General features: G+C 39.8%; 1 protein-coding gene across 2 annotated transcripts in view; it reads left to right on the top strand.

The window, feature by feature from the left end:
* LOC143661046 (retinol dehydrogenase 11-like) overlaps nt 1-23,807 on the top strand; it is a 47,174-nt gene continuing 23,367 nt past the window's right edge. The window contains exons 1-3 of one of the 2 annotated variants that reach the window (XM_077134657.1): nt 4-824; nt 1,007-1,246; nt 1,537-1,629. In XM_077134657.1, coding sequence (XP_076990772.1) covers nt 674-824; nt 1,007-1,246; nt 1,537-1,629 — 484 coding nt within the window. In that variant the 5' untranslated portion in view covers nt 4-673. Of the gene's footprint in view, nt 825-1,006; nt 1,247-1,536; nt 1,630-23,807 lie in introns of both variants that reach the window. The other variant, XM_077134658.1, reaches the window with a different exon arrangement.

The raw sequence follows: 23,807 nt of genomic DNA, 5'->3' as shown, positions 1-23,807 counted from the left end.
GAGTTGGCTGAAGTCTCCTTTTCTTCAAAGGTGTCTCTCACTGACCTTCAAGCGTGGGGGAGGGGCAGTTCCTGCTAGCCAAGAAGACAGAACACTGCCTCCAGGGAACAGCTTCCATCACTGGCCAGGGTTGCTTCCTCACAGAGGCATTCTGGAGACCTCTCCTCCAACCCCCCAAGGAGCAGTCATAAAGGAGACAGTGAGGTCTGGGAGCCAAAGAAGGCAATGGGTTGGGAGAATTTAGAGAGTCTCCTTTCAGTAGGACAGGAAGAGGATTGCCCTGCTAGTATGAAATGTCATTCAAAACAGAAAGAACCTGACCTGATTTTATACAGTCCAGAACCAGGTTGTTCCTGGAGCTCTACCAGTTCACCTTGGTTTGCAATTCCAAATTTTGTTTGAGGAGGAAAATCTGACTCTTGATCTTTGACTCAGGACCTGATTCCCTGGAACTAGGATGAGGCAAACAAATTACAGTGTGAAATTTAAGGAGGCACTCATTTTCAGGTTCAGGAGATACACTTGACTAAAAACCGAGAGTGAGTTTCTCCTTAAGTGGTATGACCTTTGTACTTGATTCACCTCCACCCAGTTTCTTCATCCCTTTATACACCGTTTTTTGACTCACAATTTTTCTGCCTCTACTCTGTTGCTGTGGGCTTCGCTCAGTACCATGGTCTGGGGTCCCAGCTCTATCCTCCTCATTCTGATCCTCCTGTGGGGACTATATGCCTGGCTCTGGCGGAGGTCTCATCCTTGGGACCTCCAGCACTGCACCACAGATCTGACAGGGAAGACAGCAGTGGTGACAGGAGCCAGTAGTGGTGAGTGCTTCTCCTGTCTTATTGCCTCCCCAGGGTTCTCAGTCCCCATCACCTCTAATCGGGAGGGCAGGAAGAAAGACCAGCACCTTCTGCTGGGAGCCTTGTGCCTCCTCTTGCTCAATTGCTCTCCGATTGCCATCCCAACCCCCAGATTATCCTACCCTGCCATTGCTCTCCTCCAGGCATTGGGAAGGCTGTGTCCCAGGAGCTGGCCCGTCGTGGGGCCCGTGTGATTCTCGCCTGCCGGAATCGGGAGCGTGGACAGCAAGCCCTGGCTGAGATCCAGAAAGCCTCAAGCAGCAACTGCCTACTGCTTGGTGAGGTGGACCTCAGCTCTGTGGCCTCCATCCGCAGCTTTGTCCGGTGGCTTCTACAGGAGGAGCCTGAGATACATCTGTTGGTAAACAATGCTGGAATCACTGGTATGTGTGTTGGCTGACTTCCCCAAACACATTTCAGGAGCCCCCTGTCTAGCTTAGGGACTCTTGAAAGGTGCAGTCCCCAAACCTACCCTATGCATACTGCTGAAATGATCGAGTTCATGCCCTCCCCTAAAAAACCTATGTTGAGTTATCTCAAATTTCATAGTCCCAATCTTTGTGCATGCATGCCACTGTGGCATTTCTACTGAACTCCAATATGCCTGTTGCAGACCTTGTTTCCTCAGGACAGTTCCTCCAGTACTCACCCCCTGCATGTCATCTCCTCCCAGGGTTTCCCCACAAGACACTTACCCCAGAGGGTCTGGATGTCACCTTTGCCACCAATTATGTTGGGCCCTTTCTGCTCACAAATCTACTACAAGGTAAGGAAGGATGGGTGCCTGTCTTCCATGCCACTCCCTCTTCCCTACAGTCCTGATGTTCTGGCTTACTATCTCCCCTAGCCACACCTCTTTGGAACCCAGCTGCTTGCTGAGCAGTAAACCCATTATACTGTTTTTTCATTAAACTTTATTTTGAAATAATTGCGAACTTTCAGGAGAGCTGCAAAAATAATGCAAACTCCATACATAGAGTTCTGATAGAGACATAAAGTAGACCATAGGTTGCCAGGGTAGGGGAAGAGAGGTATCCTTGCCCCCCACCCCCACCCCAGATACCCAGATCCACCCATTTTAATGTTTTGCCACATTTGCTATATCATTCTATCATTTATGTATCTGTTTCCTGAACATATGAGTAATAATGAGTATAGTTTATATACGTTATGCTTCTTGAACGCTTAATACTTCCAGGTACATATCCTTAGAACAAGAATAGTCACCTGTGTAAGCATCTTAAGTGTAGTTATCATGTTCCAGAAATTTAACATTGATATAAAACTTACCCTCTATATTCCAGTTTTTTCACAGGTCCAAAATATTGTCCTTTCAAGCCTTTTCTCCTCCGTTGTTGGATCCCATCCAGGATCATATATTGCCTTTACTTTTCATGATCTCTTTGGTTGTTCTTTCTTCTTTCATTCCTTCTCCCCCTCCTTTCTTTCTAATTGTAGGAACATATATACAATGTTAACTTTCCTATGTTAACCCCTCCCAAATATATAATTCACTGGGATTGATCACATTCACAGTACCATGCTGCCTTCACCACTATCTGCTACTAGAACTTTCCCATCACCTCAAATGGAAACCTTGTACCCATTATGCATTAAATACTTCCTGCCTCCCTTCCCCTACCCTGGCAACTTATGGTCTACTTTATGTCTCTGAATTTACACATTCCAGCTATTTATACAAGTAGAATTCTCCAACATCTATCCCTCTGTGTCTGATAATAGTCCACTCAACATGAGGTCTTCAGCATTGATCCATGTAGCAGCAGTCATCAGACTCTCACTTCTCTCGAGGGCTGAACAATAATGTGTATACATCACATCCTGTTTATCCATTCATCTTCTGATGGATCGCTGGATTGCCTCCATCTCCTTGCCTCTGTGAAAGATGCTGCTATGAACACTGGTGTACAAATCTATCTGAATCTCTGAGTTCCAGTTCTTTTGGGTTATACCTAGAGTAGGATTGGTGGGTCATATGGTAGTTCCATGTCCAACTTCCTTAAAAACCACCAAACCATTTTCCACAGCAGCTGCACTCTCTCACATTCCCACCAACAAGGTACTGAGGTTTCCATTTCTCCACATCTTTGCAGGTACTTGTTCTTTCCGTTTTTTAAATAATAGCCATTCTGGTGGGGATAAAGAAATATCTTACTGTATTTTTTATTTGCATTTCCCTAATGGCCAGTGATGTTGAGCATCTTCTTATGTGCTTATAGGCCATCTTTACATCCTCTTTAGAGAAATATCAATTCAAGTTCTTTGCCCATTTTTGTAGTGAACCTTTTAGGAACACTTGAAATTTTTTCTATGCACACTTTTCCAATATTTACTTTTTGGTTACTGTGGGGCTTAAATTTAATATCCTAAATCTTATATACACTATGCCATATAGTGTTCCTATATTCCTCCATCCCCTTACTTTTATATAATTCTTGTCACAAATTACATATTTATACATTTAAAGCCCCAAACTATTGTTTTATCATTATTTTCATATAACTTTTTTTTTGGGGGGGTGCATGGTTCAGAAATCTAACCCATGTCTCCCACATGAAAGGCAGATATTCTAACCACTGAACTACTCGTGCACCCTACTTTCATATAACTTTGTACATCATAAACTATAATATATACAAAGCAAAGAAGAAAAAATCAATAATTTTCAAAGTACACTTCAACAAGTAGTAACAGAACAGATTCCATTGTTTGCTACTGGTTACCATTACACTATTTCAGATTTTTCCTTCTAGCTGCTCCAAAACACTGGACACTAGAAGGAATATTAATATAGTGATTCAGCAGTCATACTCATTTGGTAAATCCTATTTTCTCTGTTATACCTCTTCCTCCTCCTTTGATCCTTCTCCCAATATTTAGGGACCTTTGGGCAATGCCCGTTTGGACTTTTTCATGTTGAGAAGGTGTGTTGCCACTAAAGGATGGAGGGATATAATTAATTGCTAATCTTGGAGAAACTGGTCCCTCTGGATTTCAGATTTGTCTGACCTAGGAACCCTTTGGGAATTACAGATTTCAGGAAAGCAAACTTTAGTGCATAAATCTTTTAGAGTCTCAGTTCAAGCCCTAGGTGTTCTTAGGAATTAACAGGAGTGATATTGGTTGGGGGTTAACAAACCATGGCAATCAACACTATCTAATTGAAGCTTGCATAAGAGTAGCCTCCAGAATAACCTTTGACTCTTTGATCTTTCTTCGCCACTGATGCCTTATTTTATTACACTTCTTTTCTCCATTTTGGTTAGGAAGGCATTGTTGATCTCATAGTGCCATAGTGCCAGGGCCAGACTCATCCCTGGGAGTCATGCCCCATGTAGTCAGGGAGATTTTCACCCCTGAATGTCATGTTCCATGCAGTGGGAAGGATACTGATTTACGTTGTAGAGTTGGGCTTAGAGAGAGAGAGAGAGAGAGAGAGAGAGAGGTCGCATCTGGGCAAAAAGATTTCCTGGATGTAATTCTTTTTTTTTTTTTTTTTTTTTAAATTTTGCATAGTTTTTTTTTATTAATTAAAAAAATTAACAAGCAAAACATTTAGATATCATTCCATTCTACATATACAATCAGTAATTCTTAATATCATCACATAGTTGCATATTCATCATTTCTTAGTACATTTGCATTGATTTAGAAAAAGAAATAAAAGGACAACAGAAAAAGAAATAAAATGGTAATAGAGAAAAAAAAACCTATACGTACCATACCCCTTACCCCTCGCTTTCATTTACCACTATTTCAAACTGAATTTATTTTAACATTTGTTCCCCCATTATTTATTTTTATTCCATATGTTCTACTCTTCTGTTGATATAGTAGCTAAAAGGAGCATCAGACATAAGGTTTTCACATTCACAGAGTCTCATTGTGAAAGCTATATCATTGCTCAATCATCATCAAGAAACATGGCTACTGGAACACAGCACTACATTTTCAGGCAATTCCCTCCAGCCTCTCCACTACATCTTGAACAACAAGGTGATATCTACTTAATGGGAAAGAATAACCTCCAGGATAACCTCTCGACTCTGTTTGGAATCTCTCAGCCATTGACACTTTGTCTCATTTCCCTCTTCCCCCTTTTGGTCGAGAAGGTTCTCTCAATCCTTTGATGTTAATTCTCAGCTCATTCTGGGGTTTTTCTCAGTCCTTTGATGCTGAGTCTCAGCTCATTCCAGGATCTTTGTCCCACGTTGCCAGGAAGGTCCACATCCTTGGGAGTCATGCTGGATGTAATTCTTATGCCTCTTTATGGGTGGTCTTAACTTCTCCCCTACAGAAATAAGTTTCATAAGGTCAGGGCTCAAAATCAAGGGCTTGGCTTATTTTCTTGGGATTCCCCAATTGTTAAGAAAGTACCTGGGGTTTCCAGATGGAGAGTTTAATAGTTCCATATAGATATTTTTTCCTTCGGGCCCTCAAGGAACTCTACTAATACTTTTAAATTATCAGCCCACCATAGTCTGAGATGTATCCTAATATTACATTAAGCTATACAGAATTACAAGGCCTCATTCCCAACTGGAACTCCAGGAGTTTGAGTTGTTTACATGAGTTATCCACAAAGGTTGATTCAGATTATCTGTTACAGAAAATTTGGGTTCTAGACATAATAAACCACTCTGCCTTTGGTCTCATAGTAGGTGAAGGTCTAAAGTGCTATTGTCTTTTACCCTGTATTCTGATTTACCTTAGTCCCAGCCAGATTGACTTCATTTTCAACCTAATTGACGATCTCTTTTTCAGTTACTGTAACTGTTGTTATGTATAGCTATGCTAACTTTCAGGGCACAGCACTCCATTTCTGGGTCTTAGGTTTCACGGGGTTATTTGAAGTTCCAAGGAAATACCTTGATACACATATACACATATACAGATACACATATAGCTCAGTGTCTCAGAATCTAGAAATGTATTTTTAACTTCAGACTAAGTGCGACTGGTATAAGGGCTTACAATCTAGGCTCCAATTTTCTTATAAGTATTTTCTGAAGGAGACCTTAGCATATTTGTTCTTATGTATCTGGCTTATTTTGCATAAAACCTTGTCCCCAAGGTTTATTCAGTTTGTTATGTGCCTGTCAATGTTTTTCCTTTTTTTAGTCACCCCATATTTCATCATGTAAGTGTATCACAGTTCACCATTCTGTTTCTCAGTCATTGTACCCTTGGATTCCTCCATCTATTGGACATTATGGATAATGTTCAAAATAAACAAATCATGTCTTATAGTATTCTCACTTGGTTGTGCAATCAACAGCACTCTCAATTTTGGACAATTTCATTGGTCCATAGCTACAAAGAACAAATAAACACAGCATCACCAACTATCAAATCAAAACTACTCCTTATCACTTGTCACGCCCCACCAATTAGTTGCCCCTCATAATGCTGTGGTACTGTTGTTGTCTTCCTCTTAACTATTGGCCATAACATGCTTTTTTAGTTTCCCCCCTATATCCCCTATTATTGATTCTTTGCCCAGTATCAAACCTTTGAAATGATTCATGCAGGAACTTATTTGTAATTGTAGATTTAATCAGAGGGATACATGGCACTATACATTCCTTTTCAATCATATACCATACCTTCAGTATGGTAATATTACTTACAACCCCACTAATTAGTTACCATCACTTCTATACGTTCCCTTGCATTTAGGTTCAACCTTATTGAGTCGACTTTCCCCATCTCTAGTTTTTGTGTACTTCTGTGTCTGCTATATTATACAGTCTACCTCTGCGATTACTTTTATCACAGTCATAGTAATGAAATCATACAGTGTCTGTCCTTTTGTGTCCGACTTATTTCACTCAGTATATGTCCTCAAGGTACGTCCTGCTGTCATGTGCTTCAGAACCTAATTTCATCTTACTGCTGCACAATCTGCCATCGTATGTATATACCACGTTTTGTTTATCCACTTGTCTGTTGATGGGTACTTGAATTGTTTCCATCTTTGGGCAATTGTGAATAGTGCTGCTATGAACATTGGTGTTGTACAATGTCTGTCTGTGTCACTACTTTCAGCTCTTCTGGGTATATACCAAGTATTGGTATTGCCGGGTCATAGGGCAACTCAATATTTAACTTTCTGAGGAATTGCCAAACTGTTTTCCACAGCAGCTGCACCATTACGCATTCCCACCAACAGTGGATAAATGTTCTTATTGCTCCACATCCTCTCCAGCATTTATGGTTTTCTATTTGTTTAATAGCAACCATTCTTATAGGTGTGAGGTGGTATCTCATTGCGTCTTGATTTGTATTTCCCTTATAACTAATGAAAATAAGCATCTGTTCATGTGCTTTTTAGCCATCTGTATTTGCTGTTCAGAAAAGTGTCTATTAATATCTTCTGCCCATTTTATAATTAGATTGGTTGTTCTTTTTGTTGAGCTGTGTAATTTCCTTATGTTACACAGGTTATCAAGCATTTATCTGATATGTGCCTTCCAATATTATTTTCTCCTATTGAGTTGGCTGCCTCTTTACCTTTTTTTTTTTCTCTTGCATGGTCAGGCACCGGGAATCAAGCCTGGGTCTCCGGCATGTCAGGCAAGAACTCTGCCTATTGAGCCATCATGACCAGCCCCTCTTTACCTTTTTGACCAAGTCCTTGAGGCACAGAAGCTCTTGACCTTAAAGAGTTCCCATTTGTCTATTTTTTTCTTTTGCTCCTTGTGCTAAAGCACCTTGTGCTAAAGGTGTAAAGTTTAAGAAGCTACCTACTATTACTAGATGGAAGATCTTTCCCTGCATTTTCTTGTAGAAGTTTTATGGTACTGGCTCTTAAATTTAGGTATTTAATCCATTTTGAATTAATTTTTGTATAGGGTATATGGTAGGAGTCCTCTTTCATTCTTTTGGCTATTGATCCAATTCTTCATTGCCAGTTTATTTAGAAGACTCTTCAGTCTCAGTTTAGTGGATTTGGGGACCTTATTGAAGATCATTTTTCATGGATTTGGTGATCTGTCTCTGCACTCTCAATTCAATTCCATTGGTTGATATTTCTGTCTTTGTGCCAGTACCATGCTGTTTTGACCACTGTGGCTTTATAGTAAGCTTTAAAGTCAGGAAGTATTAGTCCTCCCACTTTGCTTTGCTTTTTCAGGATATCTTTAGCTATTTGAGGTCTCTTTCCGTTCCAAATAAATTTGATAGCTTGCTTTTCCAAGTCTTCAAAGTAGGTTGTTGGGATTTTGATTAGATATTGTATTGAATCTGTAGATCAGTTTATGTAGAATTAACATCTTAATGACATCCAACCTTCCTATCATTGAGCATGAAAGTCTTTCCATCTATTTAGGTCATTTTAAATTTCTTTTAGCAATGTTTTGTAGCTTTCTGTGTACATGTCCTTGACATTCCTGATTCAGCTTATTCCCGTATACCTGACTTTTGGTTGCTATTTCGAATGGATTTTTCTTCATTAAGTGTCTTCTCAGATAGGTGATTGCTTGTGTATAGAAACATTACTGATTTTTGTACATTAATCTTGTATCCTGCCACTTTGCTAAGTTTGTTTAGCTCAAGCAGCTTTGTCATAGATTTCTCAGAGTTTTCTAAGTATAGGATCATGTCATCTACAAATAATGAAAGTTTTACTTCTTCCTTCCCTATTTGGATACCTTTTATTTCTTTCTCCTGTCTAATTGCTCCAGTTATTAGTAAATATTGAATAATAGTTGGGACAGTGGACATCCTTGTCTCATTCCTGATCTTAGGGGACATGTTTTCAATCTCTCACCCTTAAGTATGATGCTGGCTATGGGCTTTTCTTTTATGCCCTTTATGATGTTGAGGAAATTTCCTTTGATTCCTACCTTCTGAAGTGTTTTTATCAGGAAAGGAAGCTGAATTTTGTTAAATGCCTTTTCAGCATTGTTCTAGTTTGCTAACTGCCAGAATGCAATATTACCAGAAACAGAATGGCTTTTAAAAAGGGGAATTTAATGAGTTGCTAGTTTATAGTTCTAAGGCTGAGATAATGTTCCAATTTCAACAAGTCTATAGAAATGTCCAATCAAAAGTATCTAGGGAAAGATACCTTGGTTTAAGAAGGCCGATGAAGTCCAAGGTCTCTCTCACATCCAAGAAAGCACACAGTGAACACAGTCACGGTTTCTTTCTCGGCTGGAAGGGCACATGGCAAGCAAGGCATCATCTGCTAGCTTTCTCTCCTGGCTTCCTGTTTCATGAAGCTCCCCGGGAGGCATTTTCCTTCTTCATCTCCAAAGGTCACTGACTTGTGGACACTCTGCTTCTCATGGCTATGTTGTTCTTCTCTGCTCTCTCTGAATCTTTTATTCTCCAAAATGTTCCCTCTTTTATAGGACTCCAGAAACTTATCAAGACCCACCTCAATGAGTGGAGACATGACATCACCTAATCCAGCTTAACAACCACTCTTGACTAAATCACATCTCTAGGGTGATGATCTGATTACAGTTTCAAGCATGCAGTATTGACTAGGGATTATTCTGCCTTTATGAAATGGGATTTTGATTAAAACAGGGATTTTCTAGGGTCCATGCAGCCTTTCAAACCAGCACCATCATCAATGATATGATCATGTGGTTTTTTCCTTTCAGTTTATTAATGTGCTGTATTACATTGATTTATTTTCTTGTGTTGAACCACCCTTGCATTCCTGGTATAAACCCCACTTGGTTGTGATGTATAACTCTTTTAATGGGTCATTGGACTCAGTTTATTAGTATTTTGTTGAGAATTTTTGTACCTAAGTTAATTATGGAGATTAGTCTGTAATTTTCATTTCTTGTGGTGTCTTTATCAGGTTTTAGTATTAGACTGATGTTGGCTTCATAAAATGAGTTAGTAGCATTCCATTTTCCTCAGGTTTTTGGAAGAGTTTGAGTAGGATTGGTATTAGTTCCTTTTGGAATGTTTGATGAAATTTCCCTGTGAAGCCATCTGGTTCTGGCTTTTCTTTGTGGGAAGATTTTTGATGACTGAGTGGATTTCTTATAATTGGTTTGTTGAGATCCTCTATTTCTTTTTTAGTCAGTATAGGTGTAGTTCATGTGTTTCTAGGAATCTGACCATTTCATCTAAATGATCTAGTTTGTTGGCATGTGGTTGTCATAGTATTCTCTTCTGATTTTTAATATTTCTTCAGGATTCATGGTAATGACCCCCTTTCATTTCTGATTTAGTTTGTGTCCTTTCTTTTTTTTTTCTTTGTTAGTCTAGCTAGGGGTCCATCAATTTTATTGATTTTTCAAAGAACCAGCTTTTGGTTTTATTGGTTCTTTCTGTTGTTTTATTGTTATCCAGTTTGTTTATTTCTGCTTTATTCTTTGTTATTTATCTTCTTTTATTTCCTTTGGGGTTAATTTTTTTTTAATTTTCATAATATGTATCTTTTAAAAAAATTATTTATTAATTAAAAAATAAAAAAACAAAATAAAACAACATACATAATCAGTAATTCACAATATCATCACTTGGTTGCATAGTCATCATTTCTTAGAACATTTGCATTAATTCAGAAAAAGGAATAAAAAGACAATAGAAAAAGAAATAAAACAAACACAGGAAAGAAAAAAAAAAGATTATACTTACCATTACCCCTTACCCTTTGCTTTCATTGATCACTAGCATTTAAACTAAATTTATTTTAGCATGTTTCCCCCTATTATTTATTATTATTCCGTATGTTCTACTCCTTTGTTGACAAGGTAGATAAAAGGAGCATCAGACACAAGGTTTTCACAATCACACAGTCACATCTTGAAAGCTGTATCATTATTCAGTCATCCTCAAGGAACATGGCTACTGGAACACAGCTCTACATTTTCAGGCAGTTCCCTCCAGCCTCTCCATTACATCTTGAATAACAAGATGATATCTACTTGATGCCTAAGAATAACCTCCAGGATAACCTCTAGACTCTGTTTGGAATCTCTCAGCCATTGACACTTTGTCTCATTTCCCTCTTGCCCCTTTTGGTCGAGAAGGTTTTCTCAATCCCTTGATGCTAAGTCTCACCTCATTCTAGGGTTTTTCTCAATCCCTTGATGCTGAGTCTCCGTTCATTCCAAGATCTCATTGCCAGGAAGGTCCACACCCCTGGGAGTCATGTCCCATGTAGAGAGGGGTAGGGTGGTAAGACTGCTTGTTGTGTTGGGTGGAGAGAGGAGCCACATCTGAGCAACAAAAGAGGCTCTTTTGGGGGTGACTCTTAGGCCTAAATTTTAAGTAGACTTGACCTATCCTTTGCGGGATTAGGTTTCATATGAACAAACTCCTTTGGGGTTAATTTGCTGTTCCTTCTCTAATTTCTCCAAGTGAGTGTTCAAGTCCTCAATTTTTGCTTATTCTTCCTTTGTAATATAGTCATTTAGGGCAATAAATTTCCCTCTCAGCATTTCCTATGATGCATCCCATAAGTTCTGATATGTTGTATTCTCATTATCATTCATCTCCAGATATTTACCAATTTCTCTAGCAATTTCTTCTTTGACTCACTAATTATGTAAGAGTGTCTTGTTTAATTTCCATATATTTGTGAAAGCTCTGGTTCTTTGGTGATTATTGATTTCCATCTTCATTTTGTTGTAGTAAGAGAAAGTGCTTTGAATAATTTCAATCTTATTACATTTACAAAGACTCATTTTGTGTTCCAGCATATGATTTATCCTGGAGAATGTTCCATGTGCACTAGAGAATGTATGTCATGGAGTTTTGGAGTGTAATCATCTATGTATATTGTTTTAGAGAGTCGAAAGTTTATCCTGGAGGTTATTCTTACTCGTTAAATAGATATCACCTTGTTAGTCAAAATGTAATGGAGAGGCCAGAGAGAACTGCCTGAAAATATGGAGCTGTGCTCCGGTGGCCATGTTCTTGAAGATAATTGTATGATGATATGGCTGTCATGGTGTGACTGTGTGGTTGTGAGAACCTTGTGTCTGATGCTCCTTTTGTCTACCTTATTGACAGACAAGTAAAACATATGGATTAAAAATAAATAAGAGGACTTCCAGGCCAAGATGGCAACTTAGCAATGTTTATGTTTTAGTTCGTCCTCCAGAACAACTACTAAATAACCAGAAACAGTACAGAGCAGCTCATGGGGCCACGTCAGTGACCAGACACACAGCATACCCAAGTCTGGACCAGCTGGACTGGCTGCGAGCCCCCCCAGAACTGTGAGTTCCCCAAGCCATGGCAGCCGGCACCCCTCCCCAACAGGCTGCTTCCCAGAAGGGAAAGGAAAGAGACTACCAGTAGCAGGGGCTGAGCCCAGCCAAATGCCAAGTGTGGAATTAATTAACAAATTCTGACTACTAAAAATAGGCCCCCAGCTCAGGTGAACCTGGTCAAAGTGGAGGTTGCTCATTTTTGCCCTGGCACCAAGGGGTCAGAGCTGACGGGAAAAGGAAAAGAAAAAGGAAACAGAGGTTTTTTGGCTGTGTTTCTACAAAGGCTTGACTGCCTTTGGATACAGCAGCAGGACTTCTCAGGCTGCAACTGCCCCAGGCATAGGCAGAAACAAGCTCGTTTGAGGGCTTGTCTGGAGCCTGTGCCTTCCCCAGGGTCGGGGTGAAGCCCAACTCAGGTGGAATCCCTCCATCAAGGAATTCAGACACCAGGGCTTGGTAATTTGAAGCCATTAAAACCAGCCTACAACCTCTCCTCTGTCTCCACCATGTCCCCAGAGAGTCTGCCAAAGTTAAAGGTTCCACATCATCTTATGCTGGTGGGACCGGCAGGCAGACAAGCACCACAAACTGGGTAGGATAAGAGAAACAGAGCCCAGACACTTCACAGGAGAATCTTTCAACCTGCTGGGTCTCACCCTCAGGGAAAACCAAAGCAGGTGACTCTTTCCTCCTGATAGGAGGCCAGTTTGGTCTGGGAAAATCCGGCTGTGGTCTGTAATACCTAAGTTGACCCTCCTAAGGATGGGGGAGGAAAAGGCACCATACAAGCAGGGCAAGAAATAAGAAAACAAGAACTGAAAAATTCTTCTCTGTTAAACAAAACTTAAGCTAGAGGTCCAGATAAAGCTGAACTGAATGTCAAAGAACAGACAGACAAGAAATTCATCCATCAAGAAAACCCTAGGTAAAAGAAGTGAAAGCAGTCTCCAGAATAAACTAATTAAGGTAATTAAATGCCTAGATGCCAGCAAAAAATAACAAACCACACTAGGAAAGTTGAAGATATGGCCCCAGTCAAAGGAACAAACCAACAATTCAGATGAGATACAGGAGCTGAAACAATTAATTCAGAATATACGAACAGACATGGAAAACCTCATCAAAAACCAAATCAGTGAATTGAGGGAGGATATAAAGAAGGCAAGGAATGAACAAAAAGAAAAAATGGAAAGTCTGAAAAAACAAATCACAAAACTTATGGGAATGAGAGGCACGGTAGAAGAGATGAAAAAACAATGGAAACCTACAATGGTAGATTTTGAGAGACAGAACATAAGATTTGTGAACTGGAGGATGGAACATCTGAAATCCAGCAAGAAAAAGAAAATGTAGGGAAAAAAATAGAAAAATATGAGCAGGTACTCAGGGAATTGAAGGACAATATGAAGCACATGAATATATGTGTTGTGGGTGTCCCAGAAGGAGAAGAGAAGGGAAAACAAGGAGAAAAACTAATGGAGGAAATTATCACTGAAAATTTCCCAACTCTTATGAAAGACTTAAAATTATAGATCCAAGAAGTGCAGCGTACCCCAAAGAGAATAGATCCAAATAGACATACTCCAAGACATTTACTAATCAGAATGTCAGAGGTCAAAGAGAAAGAGAGAATCTTGAAAGCAGCAAGAGAAAAGCAATCCATCACACACAAGGGAAGCCCAATAAGACTATGCATAGATTTCTCAGCAGAAACCATGGAGGCAAGAAGACAGTGGGATGATATATTTAAATTACTAAAACAGAAAAACTGCCAACCAAGAATTCTATATCCAGCAAAATTGTCCTTCAAAAATGAGGGAGAAATTAAAACATTTTCAGACAAAGAATCACTGAGAGAATTTGTGACCAAGAGACCAGCTCTGCAAGAAATACTAAAGGGAGCACTAGAGACAGATATGAAAAGACAGAAGAGAGAGTGTGGAGAAGAGTGTAGAAAGGAAGACTATGAGTAAAGTTAAAAAGAAGGAAAATTAGATATAACGTATAATATCCAAAAGGCAAAATGGTAGAAGAAAGTACTACCCATGCAGTAATAACACTAAATGTTAATGGATTAAACTCCCCAATCAAAAGACATAGACTGGCAGAATAGATTAAAAAACAGGACCCATCTATATGCTGTCTCTACTCAAAGGACATGAGGACAAGTACACAAATGGACATTTGCACACCAATGTTTATAACAGCATTATTTACAATTGCCAAGAAATGGAAACAGCCAAAATGTCCATCAACAGATGAGTGGCTAAACAAGCTGTGGTATATACATATGGTGGAATATTATGCAGCTGTAAGACAGAATAAAGTTATGAAGTATGTAACAACATGGATGGACCTTAAGGACATTATGCTGAGTGTGATTAGCCAAAAACAAAAGGACAAATACTGTATGGTCTCACTGATATGAACTAACATTAGTGAATGAACTTGGAGAATTTCAGCTAAGAACAGAGACCATCAGGGAGATAGAAATAGGGTTGATATTGGGTAATTGGAGCTGAAGGGATACAGATTGTGCAACAGAACTGACTGTAAAAATTCAGAAATGGATAGCACAATACTACCTAATTGTTACACAATAATGTTAGTACACTGTTCTAGTTTACTAGCTGCTGGAATGCAATATACCAGAAATGGAATGGCTTTTAAAAAGGGGAATTTAATAAGTTGCTCGTTTATAGTTCTAAGGCTGAGAAAATGTCCCAATTACAACAAGTCTATAGAAACGGCCAATCAAAGGCATTCAGGGAAAGATACCTTGGTTCAAGAAGGCCGATGACGTTCATGATTTCTTTCTCAAGTGGAAGGGCACATGGTGAACCCAGTCAGAGTTTCTCCCTCATCTGGAAGGGCACATAGTGAATATGGCATCATCTGCTAGCTTTCTATCCTGGCTTCTGGTTTCATGAATCTCCCCGGGAGGCGTTTTCCTTCTTCATCTTGAAAGGTCACTGACTAGTGGACTCTCTGCTTTGTGGTGCTGCTCTCTCTGAATCTCCCATTCTCCAAAATGTTTCCTCTTTTACAGGACTCCAATAAACCAATCAAGACCCATCCAAATAGGTGGAGACATGTCATCTCCAGCTTAACAACTCCAGCTTAACAACCACTCTTGGCTAAATCACATCATTCAAGGAGATGATCTGATTACAGTTTCAAGCATACAGTATTGAATAGGGTTTATTCTACCTTTATGAAATGGGATTTTGATTAAAACATGGCTTTTCTAGGGGGCATACTTCCTTTCAAACCAGCACATACACTGAATGAAGCTGAATGTGAGAATAATAGAGGGAGGAGGGCTGAGGGCACAAATTACATCAGAAGGAAAGATAGATGATAAAGACTGAGATGGTATAATCTATGAATGCCTAGATTGTATAATGATAATAACTCAGTGTACAAATTAAAAAATGTTTTTGCAGGAGGAAGAACAAAGTAATGTCAATATTGCAGGGTGTTAAAAATAGGTGGTAATTTGGGCGGGCCGCGGTGGCTCAGCGGGCAAGAGTGCTTGCCTGCCATGCCGGAGGACCCCGGTTCGATTCCCGGCCCCAGCCCATGTAACAAACAAACAAACAAACAAAATATAATAAAATAAGAAAATGTTTAAAAAAAAAAATAGGTGGTAATTCATATTTTAAAACTTCAACTTATGCATGAGACTAAAGCAGAATATGTTTATTTGGTAAAATATTTATATATTGACTAGTGTATTTCCTAATATAACTTATGTGGACAGTTTAATTGAACACCATTAAGTACATGGAACCTTGAGTAGGGCATGAGATTTTGTAAGTTTGTTCAGCATGATGCCCTAATAAATCCCAGAAAGATTTGAACAGTGAATGAAAAAGTATTTGCAAAGTCCCCTTGGGGGAATGATGAGAGAGGGGGAAAATTCAGCTTCCCCATGTGGGGAATTCCTGATATTCTCATAAGCAGTGGGGACAACCAAAGCAATAGGCTGAGCCCTCAAGCTTGTGGTTTGTCATATGAAACGTATCCCTGAAAGGATAGGCTAAGCCTACTTAAAATTAGGCCCAAGAGTCAGCTCCAGAGAATCTGTTTTGTTGCTCAGATGTGGCCTCTCTCTCTCAGCCAACATGCCAACAGACTCACTGCCCTCCCCCTCTCTACATGGGACATGACTCCCAGGGGTGTAAACCTCCCTGGAAACATGGGACAGAAATCCTAGAATGAGCTGGGACTCAGCATCAAGGGATTGAGAAAACCTTCTCGACCAAAAGGGGGAAGAGAGAAATGAGACAAAATAAAGTGTCAATGGCTGAGAGATTTCAGAGTTAAGAGATTATCCTGGAGGTTATTCTTATGCATTATATAGATATCACCTTTTCAGTTAAGGTGTATTGGGGAGGTTGGAGGGAAGTGCCTGAAAATGTAGAGCTGTGTTCCAATAGTCATAATTCTTGAAGATTATTGTATAATGATATAGCTTTCGCAATGTGACTGTGTGATTCTGAAAACCTTGTGTTGAATGCTCCTTTTATCTGCGGTATGGACAGATGAGTAAAACATATGGATTAAAAATAAATAAATAACAGGGCAAACAAATATTAGAATAAGTTTAGTAGATTGAAATGCTAGTGATCAGTGAAATGGTGTGGTAAAGGGTATAGAAAAAATAGGAAAACAAAGGCTAAAATATATTGGGTAGATGGAAATATTACCAGTCAGTGAGAGGAAGTAATAAGGGGTATGGTATGTGTTCTAGTTTGCTAGCTGCCAGAATGCAACACACCAGAGATGGATTGGCTTTTAATAAAAGGGGATTTATTTTGTTAGTTCTTCAGAGGAAAGGCACCTAACTGTCAACTGAGGTTTTTTCTTATGTGGGAAGGCACAGGATGGTCTCTACTGGCCTTCTCTCCAGTCCCAGCTCATTCTGGGTTCCAACAACTTTCCCCAGGGTGACTTCTTTCTGCATCTCCAAAGGCCTGGGCTGAGCTGCGAGTGCTGAGATGAGGAATGCTGAGCTGCTTAGGCTGTGCTATGTTGTGCTCTCTCATTTAAGCACCAGCCAATTAAGTCAAACGTCATTCATTGCAGCAGGCCCGCTTCCTAGCCGACTGCAGATGTAATCAGCAACAGATGAGGTTCACGTACCATTGGCTCAGGTCCACAGCAACAGAACTAGGTGCCTTCACCTGGCCAAGTTGACAACTGAATCTAACTACCACATTATGTATGAGTTTTTTTCTTTTTATTTCTTTTTCTGAATTGATGCAAATGTTCTAAGTAGTGATCATGGTGATAAATATATAACTATGTGATGATATTGTGAGTTATTGATTATATACCAAGAATGGAATAATTATGTGGTAAGAATGTTCGTGTTTGTATGTTGTTATGTTTAAAAAAAAAGTCTACAATGAGCTACCACCTCACACCTATAAGAATGGCTGCTATTAAACAAACAGGAAACTATAAGTGTTGGACAGGATGTGGAGAAACTTGGACACTTATGCACGCTGGTTGGAATGTATAATGGTGCGGCCACTATGGAAGACTGTTTGGCAGTTACTTAGGAAACTAAATATTGAATTGCTCTATGACCCGGTGTCATGGTTAGGGACAGGTGTCAACTTGGCCAAGTTGTGGTACCTGTTCATCTGATTGGGCAAGTGCTGGCCTGTCTGTTGCAATGAGGACATTTCATAGGATTAGGTCATGATCACGTCAGCTACATCCACAGCTGATTCCATTTGTAATCAGCCCAAGGGGAGTGTCTTCTGCAATTAGTGATGCTAAATCCAATCATGGGAAGCCTTTTAAGGAGGACTCAGAGGAGACAGGTTGCATTCCTGCTTTGGCTGGTGAGCCTCTCCTGTGGAGTTCATCCAGGCCATCCATTGGAGTCGTCGGCTTCGCAGACTGCCCTGTGGATTTTGGACTCTGCATTCCTACGGTCACGTGAGACACTTTCATAAATTTTATATTTGCAAGTGTTCCCTGTTGATTCTGTTTCTCTAGAGAACCCTAACTAATACACCCAGCAATAGCACTACTTAGTATTCCCAGAAGAGCTGAAAGCAACAACACAAACAGACATTTGCACATTGATGTTCATAGCGGCATTATTCACAATCACCAAAAGATAGAAACAAGCCACATGACCAGCAACAGATAAGTGTATCAAGAAAATGTGGTATATACATATGATGGAATATTATGCAACAGTAAGATAAAATGACATCCTGAAGTGCATGACAAGATGGATGAGCCTTGAGGACATAATGCGGAATGAAATTAGCCAGACACAAAAGGATAGGTTCTGTATGAGTCCACTTTTATGGCCAGCATAAAGGTATAATAGAGGCTTATAATACAGAATATAGGAGACTTAGAGATACATAGAATCTAGAGATGAGTGAACTGTTAGCTAATGAGGTTGAACTCCAATGTAAGGAAATAGATAGGAGCAAAGGTGATTCTCTAGTGGATCTAGAAGTGATATTACCATAGTAAAGATGAACGAGATTGAAAGGGGTTGTATAGACCTATGTGTCCCTGTTTCACACTAGAAATATGAATTAATTCTCATAAGAATTACTTCAAAATATGATTTTTGTTTAAAGAGTGTTTAAGTCCAGGGTACAGGGGGAAATCTGCTATTGCATGCTATGAGCTATGCTCAAAATGAAACCATCAGCACTACCACAGCAACAGCAGAGGTAAATAATGGGGGGAGGGACAAGAGTTAAGAAGAGGTTTAGATCACCTATTTGGTGAGGGTGTGTTTATTGTTTTTTTTATTTTCACTTGGGAACAATGAAATTATCTAAAATCAAGAATGTTAATGGACTGTGGACTTGGACCTTCTGCATGATGCCCGATGAATGCCAGTGGCTGAAGGATGCACTGATGGAGTAGTAGATTGGCAAACGATGGTGTATACTTATGAACGAAGGCTGTGATACTACAAAAAGGAACAAAGTCGTGAGGCATGCAACGATGTGAGTGAACACGTGGGATATTTGGTGAGGCAAAATAAGTCAAACAAAAAAACGACAATGGTATCATCACCTTTAGAAAATGCTTATAAGACAATAGGGGCCTAGATTGTAAGCTTCTAGAGCAGACACATTAAGTCCGGAGTGGTGATTATTATTTCTGGATTTTAAGAGGCTGTTTTATATATATATAACCTGACAGTTAGAGATAAGAATGAAGCTGCACAGGTTGGGGTTAAAGTAATTCAGAACATAAAGGTAAGGAAGACAGTGTCTATATTTTAGAGCCACATGTACTCTTTGAGACCAATGGAAGAAAGGTTTATTTGATCTAGAACTGAAATTTTCTGTGGTGCATAATCTAATTCAATCTATCTGTATAGCTCATTTGAACAACTGAAACACAGAGAGCACAGAATGAGAAAGATGTCCTTTAATCCTGTATGGATTATTGTAATGCATGGAAACATCCTACAGTATATTAACCAGATAATCGAAAAGTATTGGCAAAGTCCCTTGAGGGAGGGGAGAAAGATCATGAACTATTAAACCTTACCATCAGGGAATCACCTGATACTGTGTCAAACTTTAGGGACACCCACATCATGCCCCTATAGAGTTACTTCTGGAGGACCTCTGTTGTTGCTCAGATGTGGCCTCAGTCTCTCTAAATCCAACTCTGCAAGGGAAATCATTGCCCTCCCGCCTACATGGGACATGACATCTAGGGGTGAAAGTTTCCCTGGTGACGTGGGAGAGGACCCCCAGGGATTAATCCAGACCTGGCACCATGGGGTCAACAATTACATACTGACTAAATGGGGCGAAGGAAGCATAATTAATAAAGTATCAGTGGGAGAAAAAGTTCAAATAGAGTCAAGAGGCTACTCTGGAGGTTGCTCTTATGAGAGCTTCAAGTAGACCTTGCTACCTATCATAACCTGCCAACCCCCAACCAGAACCATTCCAGCCAATCCTAAAGAACACCTAGGGCAATATATAAGATTCCATAAGGGTTCCATGCTCTAGAGTAACTTTCCAGAAACCTATAACCTCCAGATGGGTCCCTGGTCCAGATAAGACCTGAAACCTAGTCCAGACTCTCCAGAACATCAGATAGTTCCATCTCCCCACCCCATATTAGTGACCGACCCTTCCAATATCAAAAATTTAGAATTGCCATAGCCCAAACAACCTTAAAGAGAGGTATGGAAAGCTCTAAGGTGATGGTAGAGTTATGCATAGAAGATAGGACTTAACAAATGAATATGAATGCTGAATCATTACATTGATATTTCTTTTAGTCTCCAGTATTTTTCACACAAAAAAGAAAAGTTGATTGTGATAATAAAAAAATATTTAAGCACACTAGCCTCCTATATTCTGGAGCATCTAGAAAGAAAAATATGAGAGGATTGTATGAAAGCCCATGATAAACTCTGGGATCTATCCTATAACCACTAGTTGAAGAGAGCTTTGAAAACTATGGCTTTATTTCTTTGCTTTGTATATATCTTATACTATACAATAAAAAGTTTTTTAAAAAGGTAAATATATAAAAATATAGAAGTAAAAATTAAAAATAAGAAAATAACTAATATGACTTATAAAAGATATATACAGAAAAAATAGATTTTAAAAAAAGAGGAAAGAAAACCTAGGAAGATAGGGAGTTTGCCAGATTGTATGTGCCACTTCTTGTCAGCAGGCAGCACTCCTAAGGCACTTCCTCCTGCGGTGGCTGGAAGATGGCATACATGGTAAGGGGACTGCTTTCATCTCAGGGGACAGGGAGCTGACCTCAGTGCCCAAAGGAGTAGCTGACCTGGGCATATTAGTGACCCATATTAGTGACAGACCCTTCACTTGCATTATAGTGAAATGCAAGAGGAAAGAGACAAGTTGAGAACAACTCTTGAGTATAAAGAAACCAGAATTTGATGGTTTGGACAGTTGTGGGCTTCCAGAAAACAAGAATAGTGCCACATGGGAGTATTTAACTGAACATGGAACCAGCCAGCTATTTCAGTACAAGTCAGGCTTGGAAACGGAGTTATCTAGAAAGGATTTGTGGGAAGTCGTATTGTCTGATGGTTGGGACCCCTGTGAGCTGCATACGAAATGACAAGTTTAAACAGGTCCACTGCCAGTCTGGACTAAAAAGGACAGAAAAGGGACAATTGAAGGAAAAATAACCTCAGAGGCAGAACTATGGAAGTTAAGATTTGGATGAGGGAGAGTCTGGCCACCATCCTACAGTTCTGAAGACCCCAGAGATGGCAGAGTCTGGCCAAGAGTGCGATGCTTAAGGAGGGTGGAGCCTAGAGCTCAACTGCCAACCTGAATCTTGAAGCAAGTGGAGCCAAGAGCCTGGCCATCTCCCCCAATGACTGGAGATGTTGGAGCCCTCATCCCAGTGTTTGCAGAGCACAGGGCCTCTGCATAAGCCCTTGGAAAGGGAAGTACTGCTGCTTTAACCTTTGATTATATGGAGATGTGACTCCACCCATTCCAAGTGGGTCTTGATTAGTTAACAGGAATCCTTTAACAGAGGAAACAACAAAATGACAGGAGCCTCAGAGCCAACACAGACAGCAGATGTAGATGCTTGGAGAACAGTTGCTTCAGAAAACAGAGATATAGATGTGTGGAGGTTCTTTGAGCCCAGCAGACATCATCATGAGATGTTAAGCAAACCAGAGTGTGTAGAGAGCCCAGAGAAGCCAAGAGATGAAAGCCAGCCCTGGAGAAGCAAAGTGAGGAATACCCATATGGACAGAGACTGAAAGCAATGGAGCCCAGGAGTAAGGAACAGCAGGTGACAGCCATGTTACTTCTCAGCTAATGAGGTGTTCCAAACCAATTGGCCTTCCTCGAGGAAAGGTTACCTCTTGTTGGAGCCTTAATTTGGAAATTTCCATACGCTTAGAACTGTGAACTTGTAACTTATTAAATTTCTATTTTGTAAAAGCCATTCCAGTTCTGGTATATCACATTCCAGCAGCTAGCAAACTACCACAAGGGTCTTCACTGTTTTGGGGGGAGGACAAAGACAGGGGAGATTGGGACAGGGAGAGCAGGGTAGGTCAAATTGACTGTGATCTTTGATCACAGATAGCAGTGTGCAGAGAGTTGTGGATTGGAGGGAACTGACTGTCCATCTACTCCAGCCTGCCCCAGCTGCAGGCTGCGAAAACTCCCTGAGTGGTGTCACAGTTGGCAGCACCCGTGGGGACTTGGAGGCAGGCCTGATTGTCCACTGGCTGTGGACACCTGACCAGGTACCACAAGTGGCCATTCCGTTTAGTGTGGTATGTGGTGGATGCACCAGGCTCCAGGCACATACAATCTGGCAAACTCCCTATCTTCCTAGGGTTTTTTTCTTCTTTTTTTAAATATATTTTTTTCTGTATATATCTTTTATGTCATATTATTTTAATATATTTTTTCTGTATATATCTTTTATAAGTCATATTAGTTGTTTTATTATTTTTAATTTTTATTTCTATATTTTTATATATTTATATTTTCTTAAAACAAATCTTAACTTTCATAGTTCTGCCTCTGAGGTTATTTTTCCTTCAATTGTCCCTTTTCTGTCCTTTTTAGTCCAGACTGGCAGTGGACCTGTTTAAACTTGTCAGTTTCATATGCAGCTCACAGGGGTCCCAACCATCAAACAATAAGACTTCCCACAAATCCTTTCTAGATAACTCCGTTTCCAAGCCTGACTTGTACTGAAATAGCTGGCTTGTTCCATGTTCAGTTAAATACTCCCATGTGGCACTATTCTTTTGGAACTTGTTTTCTGGAAGCCCACAACTGTCCAAACCATCAAATTCTGGTTTCTTTATACCCAAGAGTTGTTCTCAACTTGTCTCTTTCCTCTTGCATTTCACTATAAGCTACAAGGATAAGCTTGTCTGTATTTTCCACATTTAATTTGGACTCTCTTCAGCTAAATATCCAAACTCATCACTTCCAAATTTTATCTTCCATCTGACATCAGGATCAATTTTGCCAAATTCTCTGCTACTTCAAAACAAGGATTGCATTTCTCCCAGTTTGCAATGACACATTCATCATTTCTGTCTCAGGCCCCATCAGAAATACCTTTAGCATCCAATCTAGGCCTTTTCTATCAAATAAGTCACAATTCTTCCAGAATCTTCCCCTTATCCATTCATAAAGCTGTTCCAGCATTTTGTATTTGCAAACTCAGCACCCCACTTTTCTGGTACCAAAGTGTGTTTGGGTTTGTTGAAGAAGACAAAATCCAGTATACCGTAAGTGTGTTAGCTTTTACAATGGGGATTTTTTTGTCTTACAAATTTACAGTACTAAGGCCTTGAAAATGTCCCAATTAAGGCATCAACAGTATGATACCTTCTCTGAAGACCAATTATCCTGAACTTGGGCTCCTCTGTCAGATAGTAAGGCACATATGACATTTGCTGGTCCTTCTATCCTGGATTTAGTTCATTCAGATTCTGGCTTCTCTGTCTGTTGCTTTTTCTCTAAACTTCTCTGGAGCTTTTTCTGTGTGTCTCAATTTCATCTCTCTGCTTCTGCATGTGTTTTATCCTCTTATAAAGGACTGCAGCAAGGAGATTAAGACCAACCCTGAATGAGGTGGATCACATCTCAATTGAAATAAATGAGAAGCTCCTACCCTACAATAGGTCTGCACCCACAGGAATGGATTAAAAGAACCTGGCCTTTTCTGGGGTATACAA

The sequence above is a fragment of the Tamandua tetradactyla genome, chromosome 17 (assembly GCF_023851605.1).
Source record: "Tamandua tetradactyla isolate mTamTet1 chromosome 17, mTamTet1.pri, whole genome shotgun sequence".
NCBI classification, from domain to species: Eukaryota; Metazoa; Chordata; class Mammalia; order Pilosa; family Myrmecophagidae; genus Tamandua; species Tamandua tetradactyla.
The sequence above is the reverse complement of the archived record's forward strand: the minus strand, read 5'-3'. Positions and strand labels throughout refer to the sequence as shown.